General features: G+C 30.8%; 1 protein-coding gene across 6 annotated transcripts in view; it reads right to left on the bottom strand.

The window, feature by feature from the left end:
• Window positions 1-3711: 3711 nt before the first annotated feature.
• LOC113516002 (long-chain-fatty-acid--CoA ligase 1) overlaps window positions 3712-26411 on the bottom strand; it is a 76206-nt gene continuing 53506 nt past the window's right edge. For all 6 annotated transcript variants that reach the window (XM_026900330.3, XM_052900990.1, XM_052900991.1 and 3 more), the window contains 12 exons: window positions 19198-19321; window positions 17840-17983; window positions 17178-17303; window positions 16233-16432; window positions 15488-15688; window positions 14016-14233; window positions 13315-13465; window positions 11494-11604; window positions 10752-10919; window positions 9575-9718; window positions 8800-8973; window positions 3712-8246 (listed from right to left, as the gene is read on the bottom strand). In XM_026900330.3, coding sequence (XP_026756131.1) covers window positions 8109-8246; window positions 8800-8973; window positions 9575-9718; window positions 10752-10919; window positions 11494-11604; window positions 13315-13465; window positions 14016-14233; window positions 15488-15688; window positions 16233-16432; window positions 17178-17303; window positions 17840-17983; window positions 19198-19321 — 1899 coding nt within the window. In that variant the 3' untranslated portion in view covers window positions 3712-8108. The remainder of the gene's footprint in view (window positions 8247-8799; window positions 8974-9574; window positions 9719-10751; window positions 10920-11493; window positions 11605-13314; window positions 13466-14015; window positions 14234-15487; window positions 15689-16232; window positions 16433-17177; window positions 17304-17839; window positions 17984-19197; window positions 19322-26411) is intronic.

Here is a 26411-nt window from a genome sequence, read left to right as displayed (position 1 = left end):
CCTCAAGAAACCTCTGTCGATAATTGAAAATCGGATGTTTACTAGTAAAAATAAGATAAATTTCGCGTTGGCGAGGTTAAAAGGTAAGTAGGCGGGCTAGTCGGTCTGGCCAGTCTAATAATATCGTGGAGGAATCTAAATTGTTTTAAACGAGTTTATGGAAGAATGGATACAAGAATCATTATTATGTTTACTACTTGAAAATATATTCAAGGCAAATTGCCTTGCTAGATGTTGAAAGAAATCAAATCAACATTAATAGCGCGCGATCTAAATATTTTAGTATTTATTTTGTTCCACACTGCATTATAGAATTGTTATAAGTGGGATAAAAATATATATCAAAAGACTAGCTGTATCCTATGGCTTCACCCCTGGTCGTATCATGATGTTAAATTATCTATAAATTTCTTCAAGAAGTAAGCCACCAAAAGAAAAAATTATCGAATCCGACTGATAGTTCCAGAAATTAATGCGTTAAAACAAACAAAGAAATAAAATCATCGTTTTTTTCTTTTATATTAGTATGGATTTGTTAACGCCTTTAAACTGTACCCATTGGTTTGTAATATTTTCTTCTTTACAGAATATAGTACAAATTTATTTGAAAAGTGTCTAAATAAAAAAAATATATTAATGTTTGCCAATCGTCGTACTAGTGTTAATGATGGACAGAAATGACGAGTAGGAAGTTAATGTTTTATTCAAGATTTCATTTAGATATATATTTATCTAAAACTGTTTGTTCAATAATATAATTGATCTCAATTAAAATGTAAATTGTTGTATTTTTAAATTGAGATACTTGTTTTTTGTTATTATAGAGTATTTTATCGATTTTTCAATCGACTTCAAAAAGAAGGTGGTTTGTTTCAATTTGGTTGTATTTTTATATTTGTTACCTTATAACTTGCACATCAATTTCAAAAATTCTTTTTTTTATCTGAAATGATATAGTTATTGATTTCTTATAAATTTTATCAAAATCAGTTAAATCGATTAAATAAAACTAAACACTTAGTTTTTAAATCAAAATAGCTGATTTTGCCACTGATGAAGTTGATTTTTGTTTGTGGAAAACAGTTTATCGTAATTCGAGCTACCGTAGGAGACTGATACTTGAATAAAACATCCAATTAATTATTTTGGTTATGAAATAAAGTTATTATTATTATTATTAATTACCGATTCGTTGAAGTATGTTATTTTTCAAGGACACTATCATTTTAAATATGGAGAAATCCTTACTATATTGTAAAATTAAAATTGATAATTTTTTTATTTCCTCTAAAAATGTACTGAAGAATTTCTATTCAAATAATATACAGACTTTTAATATACCAACTAAATATGGTATAAATGAAATACAAGATACAATTTTATCATTATTCTCATTAAAAAAAATCATAAAACAAAATATTTTTTCAATAATCGCAAAAATCCCAAACACACAGTTATTACATAAATATGGCTGGACCATCTTTTTTCATGGTCTGTTAGAAGTGAACGAATCTATGATAATCTAAACATTCAGTTCATGGTTATAGTATCATAGGTAAGTAGTTGTCAGTTCGCGTGAATCACGAATAGGAATATGGACAGTGTAATGATCTTTACGTGTTTATCTTCATTCCGATTTTATGATTGAAATAGTATTTTATTTAAACCTTGGCGCGCACATATATTATTTACAAGTTTACATCACAATGCTTGTATCAAATTACATTCAGTGATAGCAAATTAAAATAGTCATATACCCATGATGATAAAAATAAAGTATCATATAACATGCATATGTAAAAATATATTCGAATGTAGCTCTTCATTTTTGAAGTAAATTGAAAGGAAATTCTGCAAAGAACATGTTTCGAAATATGATACTAATAAATAGGTACTAAGCCAATAATAGGTAATAATACAAACCCACCAGAGGGAAACTTTGTGTCGATTGCTTGAATACCTCTGTCCCATTCTTGATTCTACCGTGAAGCAGTTTTGTTTACATGACTGTGTTTCGGTTTAAAGAGTATGATATGGCAGTGAATTTACAGGGTATGGAGGTAGAACACCTTACTCCTTAGAAAATGGCAACGCATGGGTGTATCATGGGCGAAACAATATACTCTGTTATGTCTATGGTACTACTCATGTCTATAGACGGCGGTTACCGCTTTCCATCAGGTGAGCCGTCAGCTTGAAACAAAGGTACCTTAGCAAACAACTTTTGTACAATTTGTCCCTCTGGTGAATACATAACTCCTGTTGTTAATAATCTTTCATTAGGGGGGAAAGGGATTGTTAATAATGGAGACTAAGAATCCCATTGCTAACAATACACCCAACCTAACCAAACCAGGTCGACCTGCCTCCTCGCGGTTGCCCCTGGAAACTATCATTATTAATTCCAGATGAATTCATCATGATGGGCTAACTGGCCTGTTTTCATCCTCATCGATCACCATTCACTGGTGCCCCGCCAGCGTATCCCGTTAGCGCAGGCGGAGTTACCATTCCATATTCATCCAATACAAAAAAAATCTTTCATCCATTCTTACTCGTGTATACCGTTTAGGTAGAAAGTTACAAGAATCTTTTTTTAATAAATTTCGACTGTGCGTTGATCTAATTTCTACATTTATATAGGTACTAGTATATGTAGGTATTAGATAAACAGAGCGTGTGCACTTGCGCGGTTGTTGATCTGAAGAAATAAGGGCAGTATGTACCTTATCTTATACTTACTACAAATTTTAAGCAAAATTATGCTAATTAATGCATGCATGTGACGCTTCTGAATTATAACACTTTGTTTCTTATGTTTTTGTTAACTTTTTTATATGTAACATAATAAGACTTGTTTTTTAATGAAAGAGTCTCGACAACAGATTTGCGTCATACAATTATTACACTAGGTATCTGTGTTTTTTTGATGTGTGTGTATTTATTATAATTTTTATATCAATTCGTGGAAATTTTGAACTTTATTTGGATAAAATTAAAGTATTATTTTAAAATGTAATACATTTTAAATAAAAAAAAAAATAAGAATTTATTTTATTTATATTTCCGCCAAATCAGAACTTATATTGTGTAGGTGAATGTCCTGCTGTTGTCTCTCTTTCTAGCCTATATATGTATGTTATTTATTTTTACACATTTACATTGCCAATTTTTACGTAATAGACAGCAGTAAATATAACTAGCAATAATGCAATGATTAGTTTACGTATCATTAATACGAACTTTTTGCAAAATAGTTTTATTTCAATAATAATAGCAGTTATATAACTACAGATTTTTGGATGTAAACCATCTTCAATCTCTTCAACTCATTTAATCCAATAAACATCATCAATGGAATCGTTATCAATGGCGAGCCCCATGATTTAGAATGAGACAGGACGTCGCTACTTCTTTCTATCATTAACAGATTCACATACCACTTGTCTAGAGCCTATTGTGTAGGTATATGTAATTTTACCTACCTGCTCCATTCTATAGACCCAATACGCCAGAGAATATTTAGAATTTAGGAATAGTAGCTATATACATTATTCATCATTGATTTTTTTAATAAAAAAAATAAGGTGTATTTGGTAATTATAAAAAATCAATAGAATTTTAAAACTTGTATATCTTTGTTGCAGCCTCCCACATTCATTATACTTTTATATTATTCTTAAATGTAAACATTAGAAATAAAACAAAAACATTGTTTATTTTTTTATTTAAAAATAAATTATCGCAGTACAACTTGCACCAATAACAACAAAATTTTGGTTTGAACAACATGAAACCGTAACGTTCGCTCAAAGCATGAATCAACTTATTAATATTGCGCAGAGAATAATTAAATCATTACCTACTACTACTAGGTGCGATATTTGCCATAGGATTAAAGTTTTATTTATAGGTACATAAGAATACGTAAGACATTTTTGTCATGTGAAATTCACTAAGCATACACAAAATAACGGAGATTCAAATACTTTATCCTGGGTTCGTATTGTCGCGTAAGATTACATAGATGCGGGTTTTTTTCGCCGATATTCCACAAAACAAAACTTCCCATTGTATACATCGGAGTCCACGGACTCGTGTGCAATGCAATTCTGTTTTCCATTCATGGAGGTGTTAGTACAATCCCAGTTAAAAGTAAATCAATTACTCACAGTAAAGATATTACAAAATTCTTCTTAATTCAAATAAACATAATAATTCTTGCACCTTAAATTATTTATAGTAAATGTCCGGTCAATGCGCCTGTTTGACTTTTACAAAATATGTTTGGGTTGAAGGCACGACATAAACTATAATATCGAGTATTTTCTCTACTTAAAACTATATACTATTTGCACCGAAATTATATATGTATGTAAAAATTTTACTGTATTTATTACTCTCACTCAGAGTCGATAAAATACACATAATCAATGTTTTTTTAACTATAAGAGAAAAGTAATAATTCGTGCTACGCATGAGAGTTGACTATATAAATTCTATGTTTGCGTCTAGTTTTCTGTTTATATTACTTAAAATTTACCTAAATCTATTATTGTAGACGATATTTCCTATAAAACTTGTAATATCATTGCATATAAAATTGTCACTAGAACCGGCAATTTCGTTTGGATTTTTATAGTTAATATTAACTTCCGCATTATCATAAGTGCCCATAAGCGAGATGACCTCATTTACAAGATCCCATTATCCCTAGTTAGTAATCTGATATACGACAATGTACTAGGATAAAAATAACTAGCTGCATAGTATGAATTAAATATCATGATATTATATTAAATGGAATATGTTATTTTTATGAATTATAACGAAATTATAGATCAATTTAATAGGTCATCAATCATTTTACTCACTAGGATAAAATGAGATTTGATAGACTTTACAAAGGTACATGTGATGGTCAATATTTCAGCATTAATGTCTGTATATATTTTTGATAATTACTAATTTTTAAATAACAACTGTCACCTTTTTCCCTCTTTGACTGTAAATTTGAAGACAATACAGAAGCTTAAAGGGAAAACTCTGCATAGGTGACCCCACTATGTTACGACGTAAACAACCGTAAGGCTACTGTCAAAATTTGATTTTAAAGAAATAATTGTAAAAACTTATAAAACTCTGTATTCCCGCCTTTTACTACAGACTAAAGCAAAGATAAAATTTGTTTACATTATAACAAAATGGCGCCCCTTCAGGCAGTAAGCATAATATAATATTTATATTATAAATTGACAGGAAGCTTCCCTATTGTTTCATAGTAATGTTGACTTTTTATAATAACACAGCAACTTACAGGATGAAATATACAAATCCTTATCGCGTTACGATAAGGTTCAAAATTTCATGTCTTTTAGTAACCAATGGCCTGGTATTTTTGTTGCTGTCTGTAAACACTATTACAATCTGTGAGGACGGCTATGCTGAAAATGTTAAATACCTACTAAATGTGTAATTAGGGCTGAAATTATATTCTTAATTTTTTTTTTATTTTCTACTCATGTAGGACTTTTACTTAGTATCAAATTGTTACACAACTTTGAAAATCCAAGATGGCATCGACGATCCGCCGGTAAAAAGTTGATTGTACTAAACGAATATTGATTATACATATGAATAATATGTAATAAAATAATAAAATGCATGCATTTAGTAAGATTTTATATTTTAATTGACTATATCAGAAACGATAGTTCCTTTTATTGCCATATAAAAAAGACTTTTGGATTATATAATAGAAAATCCTTACAGTTTTAGAATTGAATATCAAAATCGACTGAGCCTCTACAGTTTCATATATTTTCAGTCAGTTTTTGTTGGTATACTTATTATTTATTATATTTAATAGCGATAGCAAAGTGAATAGTGACTAAATTATAACGAACACATTGTACTGTGATAGGATACTGAGTAAAAAAGACTTGTGACGTCACACGCCCCTAATAATACGTATCGGTGTCGATTCCTTGTGCCACAAAACTAATGTGAAATTAAACTAAAGCTGTCCTCTTCTGACCACGAATGAATAAAAAGGACGAATCATAGCTATACGAGGTCTGTCCGGAAAGTTCGTATAAAAGTGTTCTGGAATGCGAGAAAGAGGAGTGGGGAGGCCAGGTAAGCGCAGGACCCCTTCCTTATGTCCCTAAGAATGCTTCAGTTCTGGTCTGACCGCCGTGCGGTGCGAACTGGCTTGTCACGCCATCTGTGAAGTTACCTCTTAACGAAACCCCGTCGGCATGGAGCCCGCTTCCGTTGAAGAGCAGCGCGTCGTAATCAAGTTTCTCTCGAAACTCGGCAAGAATGGCCGTGAAATTTTTGCCGATCTCAGAACAGTTTATGGGGATGATGCTGTGAAGGAACCAACCGTCCACAAGTGGCTAAAAAGATTCAGAGAGGGCCGAGAAATGTTGATTGTTTTTTTCGATGTTCGGGGGATTGTCCATCAAGAATTCGTCCCTCCAGGCCAGACAGTTGATGGAAAATTCTACGTCGATGTGCTCAGACGCCTCAAAGCTCGTGTGGCACGAGTTCGTCCAGAATTGGCGCGAGAGGGGCGTTGGATTCTTCACCACGACAATGCCCCTGCCCACACCTCTCTTGTTGTTCGTGAGTTTTTGAGTAAAAATTCCATTACGGTGACCGAACACCCCCCTATTCGCCGGATTTGGCCCCGTGTGACTTCTTCTTGTTCCCAAAAACCAAATTGGTACTTCGGGGGCGGCATTTGGGGGACATAAATGAGATAAAAAAAGCTACGACGGGGCAGCTGAGAAACCTACAACCAGAGGACTTTCAAGGAGCCTTCTCACAGTGGAAACGGCGTTGGCACAAGTGCATTATGTCACAGGGGGAGTACTTTGAAGGGGATAAAATTGATTTACCTGAATAATTGTAAAATAAAATTTTTAAAAAACTTTTATACGTACTTTCCGGACAAACCTCGTATGTAGTAATGTGGTACAAACGAATTGGCATTATTTTGTTTTAATAAGGCGGACGTACTTTGTTTTCATTTTAGGGTAAATTTAATGTGACTCATTTATTAAACACTAGAATCGTCACACGATGCGTCAATGTAATTAGAAGAATTATTCCCGCTTATTATTAATAAGGTAAGGTCGACCAAATAGAACGATGACTCTTATTGGAACTCTATCAGTCTAACGTCTCATCGATGTTAATAGTAAATACTAGTAAATATTTCGCAACATTGCTGCAAAAAGGTACTAAAGTCATATTTTCATTTTATCGACTGTTTATAAAGTGTGAGAGAGGAGTGATTACAGAAATGGCTGGTAGAAAAACATTGAAAACAAATGATGATTTCTATGAATATGACACTGTTTTCTTCACTTTTATTTACCTTATAATACAATTTCAGTATTCAAACCAATCACACACATTAATCGTTCTTATTTACCTCATTAATTAAAAAAAAAAGAATATTTCGAATTTCAAAATTCCTAGACTTTTGAGACATAAAGTAATAATCACAAATTAGGTACAAAGACACTAAAGATAAACTTTATCGACAACGTACGCTGTTAGTTTTATAATTATTATTAAATTGCAAAATTATAAAATAATTTATGCAATTAGAGTATTTATTTTAAGTACTTCATTCAAAATAATTCTTTCAAAATAAAAAAAAAGCTCCCGTATATTTTTTTTTAATCACCTTAATTGAAATACTATATACACTGTCCATTAAAGTGTATCTGCTTTCAAATATATAATTCTGTTGCAACAACTCGTTTATATTAATTAATGACAGAAATGTATAGAATTATGGTAAGTGGATATTTCTTTAATATTAAAATAAAATATATTTTATAGTTTATTCTGTAAAAGAACTAGAGTGAAAGTATTATTGTCACATTGTAGTTTTAGCATAAAATTATTAAACGGGAATTTAGTATTTAGTGCAATAATTATATTTAGAGAAATATGCAGATGACACCATAATGGACAATTGGTCTTATCTATCTTACGTCAATTGTTCATGTCCGTCCATCTGATTAAAACAATTCCGACTTCAGTACTATTAGTACATATTTCTATACTAAATATATCGAGCGCCATTGTTATTCGAGCTGTTTATACATGTCCTCTATCTGGGGTTTGAAGTAATTTCTGATCTCGGGTCTCTTCGCTTTCAGCGTAGGGGTCAGTAGGCCGTTCTGTACTGAGAATGGATCGGGGTGAAGGTATATGTCTTTGACCTGAAAGTAAATAATAAAAATTTTAGTTAGATTAACATTACCATTATTGTATGAGCTATTATTTGTTTACTGCTGAACATAGGCCTCCGTCTATGTATGTACTGTCCCCGTACTCTATAACTTCATTAATAAATCCCATACTTCAGACAGAAATACAGCTTTTTAATACGGGCCGTATTCTAATTGTAGCCTATATAGAAGCCTGTAATACCAGGGATATTATGCGCGATTTGCCAACCCTTAAGAAACCTTAATATGCCCTTTTTCATCAGATCATTCCACAGTCCGAGTATTCAAGGGATGAAGCTCCTCTGAAACCGCACTGTGCGTGACTATTCTGGTTCTAAGGTCTGATGATGGATTCCCTGTTGATAGTAAGCGGCACAATGATGAAAAGTGTCTGTAGAGATCATATCGAATAGTTTTTCAGAACAGAATTCGTTAGACAGACTAAGTACAGCTGGCTGCTTAGCAAGAAAATTTGAGTGGGACAGAGGTGCCTAGACAGCATTGATATAAAGTCTCTCTTTTGACAATGTGTTTATTTCCTTACTTGTTCAAATGTCTTGAGGCCAGCTGTCCTGCCCCATTGCAACATGTCATCCAAAATGACCTTTTTAACTTTCTCGTTCTCGCATAGGGCTGAGAATGTGCCCTTGATGCCGTTTTCTAACGCCCAGCATTTTACAACGTCGACGTCCGGTACCACAACCGCCACAACACACGACTGAAATATAATAATTTATAATGATAATCTATGTTTACTCAGGAGTCTTGTACTCTTTTATACGTAAGGTATGCATGCAAAGTACTCCTAAGTACTGATGACGCTATCGCGATAATGCAGTAGCGAAAACGTATCTATCGTTTGCCATTTTGCAGGTCAAATCATGGTGAATTAATAACTTGAATAATGTGGAATAGTAATTAAATGTACCCATACAATGTAACGGTAGGTTAAGTAATGTACTTTACAATATTTATAAAAACCTACAGTATTTTTTTTAAATTTTGGTTTGTAAATACAGTAATAATAATAATCAATCGCTAATATAATTATAATATAAGAGTTACAACAGCGTACATGAAATAACCTTTCTCATAATGTTTGATAATTTGAGAACAAATTAAATGTAACTTTTACCTTTACAATATTTATAAAAACCTATATTTAAAATTTTAAAATGTTTGTAAATAGTTATTACGATAATCAACACACTAAAACAATTATAATATAATAGTTAAAACGGCGTACATAAAATAACCATTTTCATAATGTTTGATGATCTGAAAACAAATTAAATGTAACTTATATACAAATAACTCACCTTTAATGATTCGCCATGTACAAAAACTTGTTCGACGTATTGACTTCTTATATAAATGTTTTCGATTTTCTCAGGAACTATATATTCGCCTTGCGATAATTTGAATATGTGTTTTCTTCTATCAATAATTTTCAGTGTACCATTCTGCAAATTAAAAAGAAAAAACATAACGCCTTTTAATGATTTAATATTTTATTAAACGATTTTCAACCGACTTGAAAAAGAAGGAAGATCTAAATTCGATTGTTTTTTTTATATCTGTTACCTCTTAACTCTGTCAGTGGTAAACCGATTTGAATTTTTTTTATTTACACACTTTCATATTTTACCTATACTAAGTATATATAACAAAAAATCAACAGCAACATAATCGTGAGAAAATAAATGCTAACTCACTGAACACCACTACAAGATGAAATGTTTCGTAGAAATATTAGATAAAACATATTTTAATTTACAACGCAGGAATTGTTCATCTACGAGTATATATTTATATGATAATTAGGGTTATACGGTTTTCTTTTTAATGGCGTCTGATTAAGAGTAGATAATACGTAGCAATATCTATATATTTTAGTTACAATATCTAGTATCTATATCCAAAACATGATGTTGAAATGAAAAACCCATTTAAAGTGTACATAGATATCCACGATAGCAAAATAGATGATATTTTTATTTTCCGCCATCAAAGTCCAGAGGAACCTAATATATAGTTATTGGAGCAATATCGATATTATCTATGCCTATATGGGAAATGAGTAAGTAAAATATTTAATTCAATGTTTAAACGTCTATATATTTAAAAAAGAATTACAATTTGCAATTTATACTGCGCGCGCAACCTCGCATGCGCTGTTATTTATAATTTATTTTTCTACAGAAATTCAAAAGGTATTTATAAAGGTTTGTTATATATACAATATATATATAGTATACTATATATATATATATATATATATATATATATATATATATATATATATATATATATATATATATATATATATATATATATATATATATATATACGCCACACCTACGTCTGACTAATGTGGTAATACCAGTCTATTGATATTGTAATCTTATAAGAAATGATCTGTACTTAGTAAAGGAGCATTAATGAGTTAAAAAGATTATAGTTTCATACTGTTGATGATAAATTAAAACTACCAACCGGTAACCATTTGCCAACGTCTCCGGTGTGATGCCAGCCATCTTGGTCGATGACTTCCCTAGTTTTCTCCGGTTCCTTGAAGTATCCCTTGAACACGTTGGCGCCTTGCACGCACACCTCACCTTGGCCCTGCGCCGCGTAGTACTCCATCTCGGGCACATCCACTAACTGAAAAGTAAAGAATTTTATTAAATACCTTCCCGAAGTGACAAAAGACAAAATCCGTATTATAATCAACCTTAAGAGAGTGTTATGTTAATGAAGCTGAATATTCTCATTTCATTTAATATCTATATTAATTATAATACATAATGACAATGATGACCAGAGGGAGACTTTGTACAAAAGTCGTTAACTTGGGCACCTCTGTCCCATTCGTGTTTTTACCGTAGAGCAATTGTATTTGGAAGGCTGTGTTTCGGTTTGAAGGGTGGATTATGACAGTGAATTTACAGGGTACAGAGGAATAACACCTGAGTCCTCAGGAATGGCATCGAATGGGGGGTCATGGGCGAAACAGTATATTCTGTTATGTCCATGGTACTGCCCATGTCTATAGGCGACGGTTACCACTTTCCATCAGGTGGACCGTCAGGTTATTTGCCGTTCTAAGTTGCATAAAATAATGCAATTATTTTGTGATGTCCACGGAGTTTATGTTTATAGCCAATAGCAACACTTTCCATCAGATGAGCTATCAGTTTATATCCAATTCCAGGTTATTTAAAAAATATGTAGATACCTTCACTTTACAACAAGCAACGGGAGGGCCGACATGTTCAGGCACGTGGTCGCCCTGAACAGTGAGAGTAACCGGCGCGGTGCACTCCGTCTGCCCATAACCTTCCACAATCTGTTGATACAATTAATTCATTAATATCTATATTATTTTTAAAAATTCTAAACAATTCTTAAAAACGATAAAAAAACAGTGAGTTCACTATTTCACGTTACATATGTATACAATCACTATTATTACTACCTTTTTATTGATGCCATTTTTGTTTATGTATTTCTTAATTTTTTATTTCATCAAATTTTAATTAGATCATCTATATATACATATTGATACTTATTATAAAATTGGATAAGCGTTTCAAGTAAATTTTTCTAATATACTTATTTCATTCATAAGACACTATACGAGTAACAATCGCCTTTATTGATTTAATGATTTCAATAAAGTTAGTTTTTAAACTACCAAATATTTTTTATTAATTAATTGGTTAGAAAATAAATAGTAGGAATTTATTTTAATAATGAGAGTTCCCTGTGATAAAAGAAAAAATAATATTTTGCGCAAATATGTAGTACTAAAAATCCCAAGTGAATCAAGAGCAACATTTCTTGATAAGTCATTATCTGGCCTTGTCAAAGATATTGTTGTGGCTAAGAAATCTGTGTATTTATGGAAAACGCCCAATTCATAACATTGGCTTTAAGGCGAATCATCGGATATATAGCTCTTGGCCGTTCTCCATATTATCTACTGGATAAAGCCACTCGGATCTGAACGATATGCCCTTGATTGTGTAAACAAATCGAAGGAAAGCTATTTTAATTATGTTCAAATATTATAAACAGTGCAAGTGGTGCGAAATATGTAGTAAACTACAAAATATATGGTTAAATCTTAGATTATGTAGATAGAATGTCTCCATACAAATACTTCGTAATAACGTATCAACTTTTTCATACAAATTTGCGTGATAAATAGTTATGAGTGATTCCTTTATTTTAGTGATATTTATTTTATCTTATAAATTCTACACCTTTTAATGCGCAAAAACTCATTTTATTTATTAAATAAATAAATATAGAATCGTCAAGATACATTGTGTGCGTAAATATAAAGAACATTAATAAAAAAAAAACAGCTAATTTGACAATTAGCTGACAAATATTTGACCAGTTTTTGAGGCTTGACGCTTTATCTATATAATCTAAGGGGTAAATACATCGGCAGTGGACTAAAAAAAACACGCTTATGAATAATGATGATGGTAATAAATAATAACTGAATTTTTTTTTAAGTATTTTGCATTTTTTTTTTCGCTGAAATCTTTATTTAAAAAAGTGTTTTCTTTACAATTAATGATGCTATTTATGTCTAGGCAAAAGTTACTACTTTGCGTCAGTTTGGTTGTCAACTTTTTTGCCGCTTTAGATTACATAAAAAAAATAACTAAGTATTATACTTTCAATAATAATTAAAATTACTTTTGTATTTAGAAGGTTTTAGTTTTATAAATAATAGTATTAGTTGTTAATTTATTCTAGCAAAGATGAATTTTAACAAAGAAAGAGAGAAAGAAATCTAGAGAGTTTTATCTTGAAAATGAAATACCAATCAGAATTTTCTATAAAAAAATCACATAATCTACAAATTGATGTCAAATGAAAATCATTGAACAGACATCAAATACATGGTAAGAAAAGAGCTATTTTTCAATTTATTGTATCATCGATTTGATCACATTTTAATTGCCTTAAAATTACCTCACTAAATATGACAGAGTGTAGAGAAGCGGCATAAATAAAAAAATGGATAAAAGAAACTCACGAGACATCCAAGAGCGCATCGTGCGAAGGTGAGTACGTTGCCAGCAAGAGGAGCCGAGCCGACCACCATTAGTCGTAAACGTCCGCCCATGCCCTCGCGCACCTTACGGAATACCAGTTTATCCCAGATAGAGTCAGTGCGGATTATGCCTCTGGGAATCAGCAAGAAATTAAGAATTATTCTTAAGTTATACATTTACTAATATTATTTATAAGAGTAGGTTCCTATCTACCTATTTTCAACTAATATTTTTAATGTGACAATTTTTAATGTTTTATTTTTTAAAATCTAATATTCAATTACGGTTAAACCACTAAACACTTTTGAATTAAATTTAGCATGATACCAGTTAAATGTAAATTTAAATGTTAACTGGACTCCTTTTTCCGTTTTTAACTTCTTATTTGAGGAATTAAGGTACTATTTATTCTTAAGTCTTTATTTATGCTTTATCGTCTGTTACGATTTCAGGCAGAAAGATTTAAGTGCTAATGTTCCAACGTTAATGATTTTATATTAAAATAAATAAAACAAGAGGATCAAGAAAAGATATCTACAAGGACAGAGGTATTTGGCATTGGGGACTCTCTGCTTACCATGCAAGAGAGTCGGCGTGAATATAGATCTTAACAACCAAACAAATGTTCCTTTCTAACTGTAAACAAAATTGGAAATATTTGCACTAAGAATTATCCACCTACCGTTTTAATTCAGACTCCTTAGCTGATAATGCCATATTGAACAGTAGCTTTTTTATCTTCGAGTTTGATATTTCAGATTGTGCCTTATCGTAGAGCCTGTTAAGAAGTCGAGGTACAGCTGGGATCATTGTTGGTTTCAGAGCACTCAAGTCGTCTGCTAATCGGCGGATATCTCCACTATAGAAGCCGACAGCCCCGCCTACCATGTATACGGAATTCTGGAAAGAGGAAATTACTTTTATAGTAGGTAACAAATGAATAAGTCAGAGAATTTAAAATTTCATAGTTATATACTATCTAAATAAATATTTATAAGGAAACCTCTGCACTTCTAAGCACTGCTGGTCTGGTTATGAAGATACTCAAGAAATCAGAGTACGAAATGAAGAGTCTAAATTAAAAAAAATATACATACGTTCATATTCGACACAAACTATCTGTTATGACTGATTGTTAATAATACAAGGATAAGGATAATTATTCCCCTACTAAAGATACAAATATGAATACAGATATGAAAGCGAATTTGTTTGTTTGTTATTTCTTGGTATCGTAATGTTTCAACTAGTTGTCATGAAATTTGATATGTATGTAGTAATTAAGATGGAAATGGGCATAGACTACTTTTTAACACAATCAATCAATGCATATAGCCCAGTCACGCGGATCAGATAAAAATTAGAATAATTATAAAAATGCGTCACTAATATGTAGAGAAGTATGAAAGATGAGTGATGTCATCCTTATTGATTCTCCGTGGTTAAATTTTGCAGCATTTCTGTTGCTAATGCCAAGATAAACACAAAATTTCCGTTTAGTTATTTTTTTCTTATTATCAAAGAAATACATTTTGGGAGAAATGTAAATAAGAGTAGTTATATTTCCTGTTTTTTTTTCTACCCACAACTGACGAATAGTGTAATTGTCAGTAATTGTCCAGGTGTATTATTTCATAAATATTCAAATTATACATTTTTCAGCATGAAGTATGTAATATCTTGTTACAATCTGTACACAAAGTGTACAGAAAATAATAAGCATTTCAATTAAAAATCCAGTATTGATATATTTGTATGTTTTATAGTGTCTTGCTTTTGATATGATTTCTCAAATGTGAACTGTGAGAAAATATAATATAGCATTAAGTAAGCCTTTTATGCTATAGTCTTTGTGTAAATGTACTCAATAAGGAATAAATAAATAAGTGCTCAACGTGTACGCAGTCAGGTACGCGAGTGGTCGGAAAATTAGTCGAGCATTTTTGACAAACATACACGTAACTCATTCCGTTTATTCTTACAGTTCAAATTCGTATTACGTTAGAACACTATAAGACTGGCATTTGAGTTTAGAATAAAAGTTTCTATAACAAAAGATAAGAATAAATCATTTATTATATATACATATATTTTTATGTCTGTAATGTAAAATACTTCTTTGTTTAATCAGTAAAAACTTTATAATAAACCCACCTCGCAACATCGCTCCAGCATATGAGCAAGTGGTAGGAAGGAGATCATGACGTCATGCTTTGACGGCCTATGTTCGCCCAGCTGCATGTTCACGCTGCACATTGACGCGACCACATTCTCGTGCGTCAGCATAACGCCTTTTGGCATTCCCGTAGTTCCTGAGGTGTAGCAGATTGTGCACACGTTCTCTGGTTTCGGTGGCTAGAATAATTAATTAATAGAAAAAATAATGAAATATTTTATGTACGTAACTGTAAGATTTTTTGAACTTCAAATTAAGTAAAATATAATTTTATTTTTTGAAAAAGAAGATGTTTATAAAGTACATTTTAAACAAATGTGTGCCTATCCTAAGGTATAAATGAATTTACGATTTCGAATATATATAACTTTTTCAATTAGGCTAAGCTGACGTCATAGGTTATAAGATGCTTCAATCCAGATATGAAATTTTGATATCATGAATTTTTAATTTAATTAAAAAGAACAATAACCTACCTACTACAGAATTAAGAATACAATATATCACCACTCCTTATAAGAAGCTTGCTATCAAAAGAAAACAAATACCAATGCACTATATACTTCTTACAGTACAACTTTGTACTATTATTATATTGTTACGGTATACCAAGCCATCTGGCCAACAGTGGTAACAGTAGCCGCATATCTTGATCTTATGGGGAGAGAACCACGCTCACTAGTGGAAATTTAAGAGGACAGGGACTTAAAAAATAATACTTACAATACAAGGATGATCCTTCTGAGCGCCTTGTATTTCTACATCGGTAAACTTAAGGATTTCCACGCCACGACTCTTTGCTCGTTGGTGCGTCGAAGGCGATACCTCTTTGATCGTGATAAGTTTCCTTAGACATCTTGGCGACTGATCAAGCAGTAGATTAGCTTTTTTATCGTCTTCACAAATTACTACTGACATTTCAGCTGTAAAAAAATTACATAAGCGATGAAACGATAATCATTCTAAATATTCTAATATCATTAAAGGGCCATTGGCGTAGTTCCTTATGTAATTTTAATCACATTAGAGATTTGTTATATTTTGCCGTTACATGAAATTAAGTATTTTAAAACTACTGCTTTAAGTTACGTGTATTTTATTAGAAAAAGCTCGACTAGTTTCGGGACTACCCGGGACTTGGACTAGGGATCTAACGGACGGTCGGATCCGGACTAAGCTCGATGAAAATACATGTGATTTAAATCGGTAGTTATTTCTTTAACATGTATACTTATGAAATTGTTAACAATATAATAATATTAAACAAGAAATAAATATGTTTCTTTTTTTATAAGTAATAAAAAACTACATTATGATTATTAGACAATTTTGGTCTTTACCAAAATTGTATTCATCTATATGGTTTATTTTTCTTTTTATTAAAGGACAAACAACGTAAAAGTCAGAATATAATATTATTTAAAAAAGAGTAGATAAAATTAAAAAAAGTTTAAAATTAAGAGACCAATAGAAAAGTAAAACTACTCGATTGCAAAAAGAATTATCGAAACCGGTGAAGAATTAGCGAAGATATCAAGAGATAACATATTACAATATATATCATGTGATATAAATAAATATAGTCGAATTGAAATCACTTTAAAAACAATGAATGATACAAATAGAAACATGAACGAAAGTGATAAAGCTGATTTTCCATATACATACTTTGATTAACAATGAAGGCACATGCGTTAGCTCCTAACGTGTCGTACAATGGGACAATGACCATTGAATAGCAGTATGCAGCTTGTTCTGTCATGACCCACTCTGGACAATTCTGTGAGTATATACCTGAAATTACGAAGATACTATTAAGATAAAAAGCAACAAGCTTGCTATACATGTAAATATGTAAACGCTCAACTATACATTTTAAAATTCTAAGAAGTACGCTAGAGAAATCTTAAATTGAATCGCTAAGCGTAGCTACATAGCTGTACAGAGCATAATTAGTACTTCACTGAATTTGCCTTTGCACCATTTTTGATAAAAATTCAACGCGTAGAATCTAATATAACATAATTTATGTAAGATAAACTTTACAATATTTAACAATTTAATAGAATACAATATCGTAATTAAAAATCTAATTTAAAACATAGATAATACACAAACAGTATAACTACATAATTACTGGTTCCAGTAATAATTCTCTTAATAATAATTTAATAACCATGACTGCAGATTAAAACTGCTTAAACAGACAGGGAAAACTATCTGATTTGAAAATTGTTCATAAAAGAATAGTAAACTGAAATTTGAGTAGTGTTAGAAATAGTGGCTGCTTTAGATAAGGAATATTAATTGCTCCTGTTATGTTTACTTACCCACAAAAGTGTTTTGACCAGGAGGTAACCCTTGGCATATCAGCCCAGAGCCGAAATTTTTCGCCCGCAGCAATGTTTCATTATAGGTCTGCCATACGTAGGGTTTATTTGGTCCCTCACGCCAACCGAGACAATTGCCATTATCTGTAATTATTAAAATAATACAAAATATTATTTATCAATAGGAGTAACGACGGTAGACTCGCCTCTTACGACGTTGAATTCAAATACAAGTATGTTGGGCGAGATGTAGGCACTTACAGAATTAAGTTGATTACAATGATAAACATTCGACGCACGCCCCTGAATTCTCTTCAGGAAATACTATCGTGAGAATATATTTTTTTTTCTATAATATATTTTAAAAATATATATCTTAAATATTTCTTGTTAATAAATACCAGCATAAACGCATTTGCAGTAAATTCAGTGGAATATTCCACAGGATGCAAAGTTGTTTGTTCACATTTTGCTTCATTTGTCGATGCAATGAATATTAAGGTTTTGTAAAATAAAATTACAAGAACAACTGTCCTGACCACTCTAGTAGCACAAATTACGTTTAACTGTGTCCTGCAAACCAGTTCTTAAATGACGGTAACAATATTTTGTAATATACGAGGCATTATAGTGTTGGTCACTAACGAGCGGAAATTGCGGGATATTATGATTCCAAGAATATACTTTAAAGCATTTCCTATAGTGCATCAATATGTGACATTGGCATTGACATAAAATTTTATAGTTTAAAGTTGTAAAATTTCGAACTGTATTAGAATATGTAATAATTCATAAACACAAATTTTAATATTGTTGTTATAATAATTAAAAAATATAGATGCTTTCTTCAAAAGCTGACTAGTAATTGTGTATGATCTTGGCAAAGAAAACTGCGATTGCCAACTCGCCCGCTAAGCGTGGCAACTACAGGTAAAACCCCCTAATAGAGGGAGGCTTATATTCAGAAGTGGATAGTTAATGACTAACATAAAAAAAAAATATTGGCAAAAAGCTGAGAAAGAATGGTACCTAGTTAAAGTTTAGAGGGCGTTTCTACAAAGATACGTACGTATAAGCACAGATAATATAATACTATATAGAGGATGTTAATATTCTCTTTTTGAAAAAACTCATACTGTAGTTTTTAAAAAAAATCTCGACTCATTCCATCACTTGAACATTTGCGAAAAAAAATTGTCACTATAACCCTTTTGTATATGATAGGTTTTAGAATATAAGGTTAAATATCTTATCGATAGTGATACAATGATAGAAGGTAGCTGGACATCTTTTCAAATTATTACACATAACACAATTCCTTATACAAGTGGCATGATATAAATTATAACAATACTCACTTGATTCCTTAACGCCTCGACGAAAAGTTTCGTAAAGGGTGCGTGTGTCCTCATAAAGATAACGGAGGTATCGGCCATTTTTAGCTTCTTTATAGAATTTTGACACACGAACCATTTCAGGCCCCTGCAACAAGATGAATTTAAATAAGTAAACATGCAAAGCGGAAACGTAATCCTAATGGTATACTACGCAGGAGATTTCCCATTAATTTAGAATATGATATTTAGCTTTACTATAAACATGCTGGCCAGTGTTTTATTTTAAAACTTATTTTTTACTACGCTACTTCGTAAACATGGTCTCCGATGTAGGAAAACCAGTGAAGTACAAGACTCCTATTAGATGGTGTAATAAGATAAAATACAATATATACCAAATAAAAGTTCTTTCGGAACACAACTGTGAGAATTGCATCAAATTTGGGGTAATAGCATTTGTTTGATTCCGTAATAAACATACAGACAGACAAAATTTCTAAAACTTATTATTCTGACCTTTATTGGTCTTATTAAGACCCATCATATTTTCTTATATATCATTATAATATATATCGTCTAGTTACAATTTCATTGGGTATATTATTAATATTAGCCATTTCCTGCGACTTCGCTCACTTAAATTAGTATGTTAAAGACCTGCATGGTTTTTTATTAAAATATTGCAGACCATGTTACGGCCTAATAATATAGCTACATTATCAGGCCATAAAAAGGCCGTATAAAGCTTTATACTCGGATAATATAGAGATATTTCTGTTCATCCAATAAAAACAAAAAATCAAACCTTTCCTCTTTCTAATATTAAATAAAGTATTCTATTAAACTAGGATATAAACTACCCGTTTACTAAATTTCATTTAAATTTATTCAATCGTTTATACATAATTGAGTAACAAATATTCAAACATCCAATCAACTTTACAAATTTTCACTTTTTTAATATTAGTATGCTTTTACTCCTTTTGTACTAGTATATGTTGATTTGTCTCTTTAGTTGCCTTTAACGACGATAATTTAATTAATTACTAATAATATTCATTTTATTAGTTTTAATCTGACATGTAAAGAAATTAAATAAACAAAGAATGTTAAAGTACAAATCAAAAGGTTATTGAACTGAATCCTTTTAACATACGAAGAACTAATCAGCGATAATCTAATTAAGTTTTGTATAAGGTACGTAACATATTACGCATTGTTGAGAATTAGAGTCGAGCTGTTAACATGAGTTTACAAATATCATATTGCACAGTAGACAACCTTAAACAGTTTTATGTTATGATACTCCATGGAATCGTATAAAGTGAAGTCACTAAAATAATATGCAAATAACTCTCCGTTAACCTAATGACATGTTTGGCCCACTAACTTCAAAACTTGACTTTAAGCATGAAGTGCTCTTACACATTACGGTATATTATTATAGTTTGCACAATGATAAATAGAACGATGTTCGGGTCAAAGTCACTGCGGTGAAAGACAACAACACTTTGGTGGTAAATTGACATGTCATAAATTGTTATGTCATTAGGATAATAAATAGAGTAAACTTAGTTTGTGGGTTTTGAGGTCGTTCAACTGTGCAGTTGAAAATATTGAGGTGTATATGATAAGTGTATGTTTTACGAAGTCTTTTTTGGTTGTGAATAGTGTGCTTAAATATAGAAATTGGCATTAATCTCTTGTTTACTGTCATAGTTTACTGTGTGTTATAATTTAATGATGTCATAAATATAGTTTGTAATAAGTTGTTAGACCCTAACACAAACAATCTAAATGTCATTTAATTATTCATACTTATTTGTATTCGTTAAATTTAACGAATATTTACCATAAAATTTAAATATACTTCAATAATTCAATATCTTAGATCATAAGATATAAAAAATATAAAACTTAGGAATGAAATCTGACATATCAACTACTACAATAGATAATTTTATATTTACCGAAACTTATTTTATGATTGCTTAGTAGCAAATAGTAGGATTATAATATAAAACTACATTCTTAGATAGAAGAATTTTTTTTTATTAATTTTAAACAAAGAAAATTAATAGATATAAATTATAATTTATTAAACAATGCGACTCAAAATATTTCTACTCAGTGTATAACTATTTATGTTATTTATGTTAACTATTTATATTAACGAAAAGAGGGTCAATGACTAAAATAGTAGAGCACAAATGTTGATACTATTATTAGTTTACGATGTCCCATTAAAACAAAATAACGGAGAAAATATGTGACACCAAACTACTTGATCTTGAATTAAGTTTGCAAGGTCGTCAGGGAAATTAGTCACACGATGCCAAGTGAAAAATGTGATTGTGAATACTTGTGACTGGGTGTATTTATAAATTGGGTGTGGTGTGGCATAGAAGCTTTAGAAACGTTGGATCTATTCTGAGTTCAAGAGTATATGACAATAGATATAGAGTTGATATCTTCATTCAATTTTCTTCTTAAGCGACTTTTAAAAGGGAGAGGTTAATTTCGCTAGTATAATTTTGCTAGTATAATTTCGCCATTAAGTTATGTGATAGTTTTCTTTGGAAAGTCGGAACCGAATCTAATAATTCTTTTTGCAATCAATTAAAGATTTATTCCAGTAGATGTCAAACATTAGTTTAATCACGAAATTGAGGACATTCTTGTGGAGTTATATTAAATTATAGTCAGACAATACGTTTTTCTCATAAAATGATCATAAAAACACACATAAAATAACATAAAAGACGTTAATTCTGTCAACATATTCATTTCATCATTCTCAAATGTAATATTATTATAAATTTCTTGGTGGTCAAATTTATAGAAATGCTAACTGTTACATGTTCATTGGACCGACTCTTTATTTTATGTTCCCGAGTTAACTTTTCAAGAAAATAATATAACCTGTATTACTAAGTATTAGTAAAATTTTTTACTGTTTTTGAGATGCAACCTTACGGCCTTCATGTTTGCTGGTTGAAAATTATGGACAAAGATATGAAAGACAATAGTTTTGCAACGAAAAGTGTTGATGGCGAGAGAAGTGAGGGAAATTGTAATGGAAAGTGGACCCTGGCAAACAAACCTGAGATTTTTGGTATAAAAATGACAAAAATCCTAGCTTTGATAACCAATCAACTTTTTTACTCATAAAATAACAATTAATTTTTTTATTAGTGAAAGAGCTAATCTGTATGAAATTTATAAAATTTACTCATACCTACACATACATAATTAAATAAGATTATAAAATAATACTTCCTAAAATTTTAGTACAGATAATGAAAATTTTCTAAGTATCTTTTATAAAAATATATAATTCACGTGAACCTTTTCGAGGGACACTCTGATGATACAGCAGACTCTCTTGGCAGATAAAAATATCGTGTCTCCAAATAGTTGACATTGTAGACACGGTTGGCTAGGAAATGTTTCCGCATAACATATGTTCATGAGAAATAACAGTTACTAGTAAATATGCACATAGTTAAGATGAGAATCAGATGGTTATTGTATTACAATTATTTAAAACTTTAATAGTCCACTGGCTTTTAGCCGCGGCTTCGCTCGCGAGTGGTATTCGATTTCTTGCGAGAATTATTTTTCCGTCTTAATCTTAAAATTATAGCTGTTGTTAGCACTTAATAGAAAGTGGTAATTGTCATATGTAAACAAAAACAGTGCCATACAAATCATAAATGCGCTATTACGCTATCTTGCGTTGTTATTCACAAAAAAAATATAGATAAATTGAAAACCTTTTGTTGTATTCGATAATATTTTAAAAATATAATAATTATACATATATATATTTTTATTTCAAACATTCTAAAGGAGTAATGTTGTAAACTGTTTAAAGATTTTAAAAATTACTATTAAATACTGTATTACATTTTTCTTTGACGCGCCTTTCGTTTTGTTCGACACAAATACACAAATTAATTAAAATTCCAAACTCCATTCATTATCTTCACAATACAGATGTACAAAAGATAATTAAATACACAAATTTTTATCTCCGATTGTAGTCTTCTGATATAATTTACCGGAAACATTGGAGTGTTATTAATATTTATTCTTATCTTGAAGTAGTTGATCAGAATGAATTTTATATGTCTGTAAGTTCACAGTCAAAATACAGTTAGTGTATTGATGAAATGGACAGAATACTTCAAAGAGTAAAAATAAAAAAAAAATACACAACAGAAAAATAAAAACGAATCATGCATGGTTACATGAACACTTCCGAATAAAACTGTTTAAAATCCAAAGATTTCAAATAAAACACTGAATGCATTCATAAAACTCAGCACGTTTCATGATTACTATTACAGGGTTTTGGCTTGATATATCTTACCTATTATGACTAATTCTATAATATATATATAGATTAATGAGAATAATCTGATTTATTGCAGTAAATAACTGATAACAAAACATAACGATGCTACAAAGCATTAAAAAAATAAACAAAGACACGATATCACTCATGACTTATTAGCTTGTTAGGAAGATGTAAAATAAAAATTGGCAGATATTCAACAAAGTCACGCGATAACACCTTACGTGGTTATTACTCAATTATAGAACACACCAGTTATGTACTATGACCGCGACTTTGTCCACGTGATCGGTGGATATCGATTGACCGGGATTAAAGTAGTCCATGTCCTTGACAGAATATTATTACTGTACGCCAAATTTCCCGTAAATATCGTGAGAGGCGACTAAAAGAACTTAATGATCGAGAGATGAGCACCGTCCCTCTTAAAACATCACTAAAAGCCAAAATGCGGTTACCAATCCGCCTACCAAGCATGGTAACTACTGACAACTTTCCCCCAATGGTAAACTAACCTAAGAAATGGTCCTGGTTCCTTATGGCAGTCTATGGAGGAGGTCTATGTTCAGCAGTGGTCATATAATGGCTAATATGATGAAGATGACGATTAAGACGCCAAATTTCATGACGATTACAGTTACAATATTAATTAGTGACAAAATTCGGCAGATATTTCCTTGCCGGTACGTATTTATTTAGCTTTATATTTGTACTGTAGATGTATATACATAAGGATGATTTGACTGTGCCACAGCACTGTCTAGCAATAAATTGAATAATATAACAATTTTATCTACAAAAATTACAATTAATATTTTCTTTAGATTTTATCCGGTTTCTCTTGCATTAGTTCTATATTGACATTGTAAAACTTGATCTCTATTTTTCTTAATAAAATTATTTACAAGTATTTTATTTATAAATAATAATGAAAATAAGTAAATTGAAAAAGTTTATAATTAATAAATTCCTAATAAATCATTATAAAAATAAAAAAAAATGGTTATCGCGCTTTTACACATATGAAAATATCGTCTGCGCATGCCTTAAATTGCAATATAACGTAAGAGAAAACATCTAAATATATCTAATATGCAAAATCTTTACTGAGGTCATTGTTACAGTTGGCAACGTGTAATGGCTGAAAATTGGCGATATATTTTGCATACGTTGAATTTTTATTTACTGTTCCAATCGCATTTAATTGATATTTTCACGTGATGTTTATTGATAAAGACAATATTGTAACAATGTAATTAATTCGTCATATGACTAATTCTCGTCGTACTGATAAATTTTACGCAACATCGGTAAAAAGGTGGGCTATATTTTTTAAAATACAGCCCATCTTTTACAATATTTTCACCGCGATTACGTTAATCATAGTCATGAACAGGAATATGATTAAAAAGTTAATAAACAGGGTATTGTGAAATTGTTAGAGCGTGGTATAATCTACATGGAGATAAAAAAAAATTAAATAGTTTGTATATTTGTTAACTCTTATCATTTTAATTGCTAATCAATCTTTATAAAATTTATTATACATTTAACATTTGGAATATAAAAGAACACAGACAACTTTCCAACCCGGTTACACGAACAAAATCCTAGGTAAAAGTTAGTATGATCATCAGCTTTAAAAAATTTGCAAATAATTATTTAATTGTTTTACCTTGTGTTAAATCATACCATCTTTTATTGTCGGTATATATTATTATATAAAAAATATATCTCTCGGCTCTGACTACGTGAACCAATACATAAGGTATTCTATGTGCTAAATTAGGATGTAATTTATCTGTGTACCAAAGTTTTCTTCAAATCCGTTCAGTAGTTTATGCGTAAAAGAGTAACATATCCATCCATCCATCGTTGCAAATTTTCATATATATTACATTAATAGGATTATAATTTAGTCTTTAACATACATAAAGTTACATCAATTTACTTAGTAAAAATATTATGCAGCTGCTTGCTTGTTTATCTTGGCGTTACTAATTTTGGCGAAGATACTTCCCTGCTCCGAAAGCCAGTTCTTTATTATTACAATCATCTATTATGGAAAAACAAATATATATTTTTAATCGCTTCTTATTTTTCTAAGATATTAATCTAACGTGCGAATCGTTCAGTGCAAAATTCACATAAATATAATAAAGGATAAGTTTTAGAGGTATGTACCTTAAATTAAAAAAAAAAACAAATGAGTAAATTACGTTAATTTTTTTTTTATACAACTTAGGATGGCAAACAAGCTGACGGCCCACCTGATGGGAAGTGGTAACCGTCGCCTATAGACATGAGCCTGACTGAGCCATGGACATAACAGAATATACTGTTTCGCCCATCATACCCCCCATGCGTTGCCATTCCTGAATCAGGTGTTATTCCTCTGTTTCAATTCTTCATCGAAACACAGCCATATATATATGGGACAGAGGTACAAAAAGTATTTTTTCTTTATATATATTACAAAAAGCATTTTTTTTGTAAAGTATAATATAATAATATTTATTATCATACTGTCATTCACATCTGCAATATATAATATAATGCTTACAAATTAAAGAGGATTTCAATTCAGTTCGAATAGAAAAATGTTTTAATTATAAGAATTTGGTGCAGTGCTCTAATTTAATTCAAAATAGATGACATTCACTGCAGTCTCTGTTAGTCAGGCAATTTTAAATCTAGCAACATTTTACGACGTACGTAAAATTATTGTGGTGTCCGTGTAGTAAGATTTTATTGCATCTGATGTATGAATGACTGACAAGTTTATTTCTCTATAAACTGCTTTTTTATACCACCGCAAATAGCAATCAAGCATACGGCCCGCTTTACGATAAGCGGTTTCGCCAAGAGAGTTATA

The sequence above is a fragment of the Galleria mellonella genome, unplaced genomic scaffold, assembly GCF_026898425.1.
Source record: "Galleria mellonella isolate WM207_F2 unplaced genomic scaffold, CSIRO_AGI_GalMel_v1 utg74, whole genome shotgun sequence".
Classification (NCBI taxonomy): Eukaryota; Metazoa; Arthropoda; class Insecta; order Lepidoptera; family Pyralidae; genus Galleria; species Galleria mellonella.
Note: the sequence above shows the minus strand (reverse complement) of the source record. Positions and strands in the feature narration are given on the sequence as shown.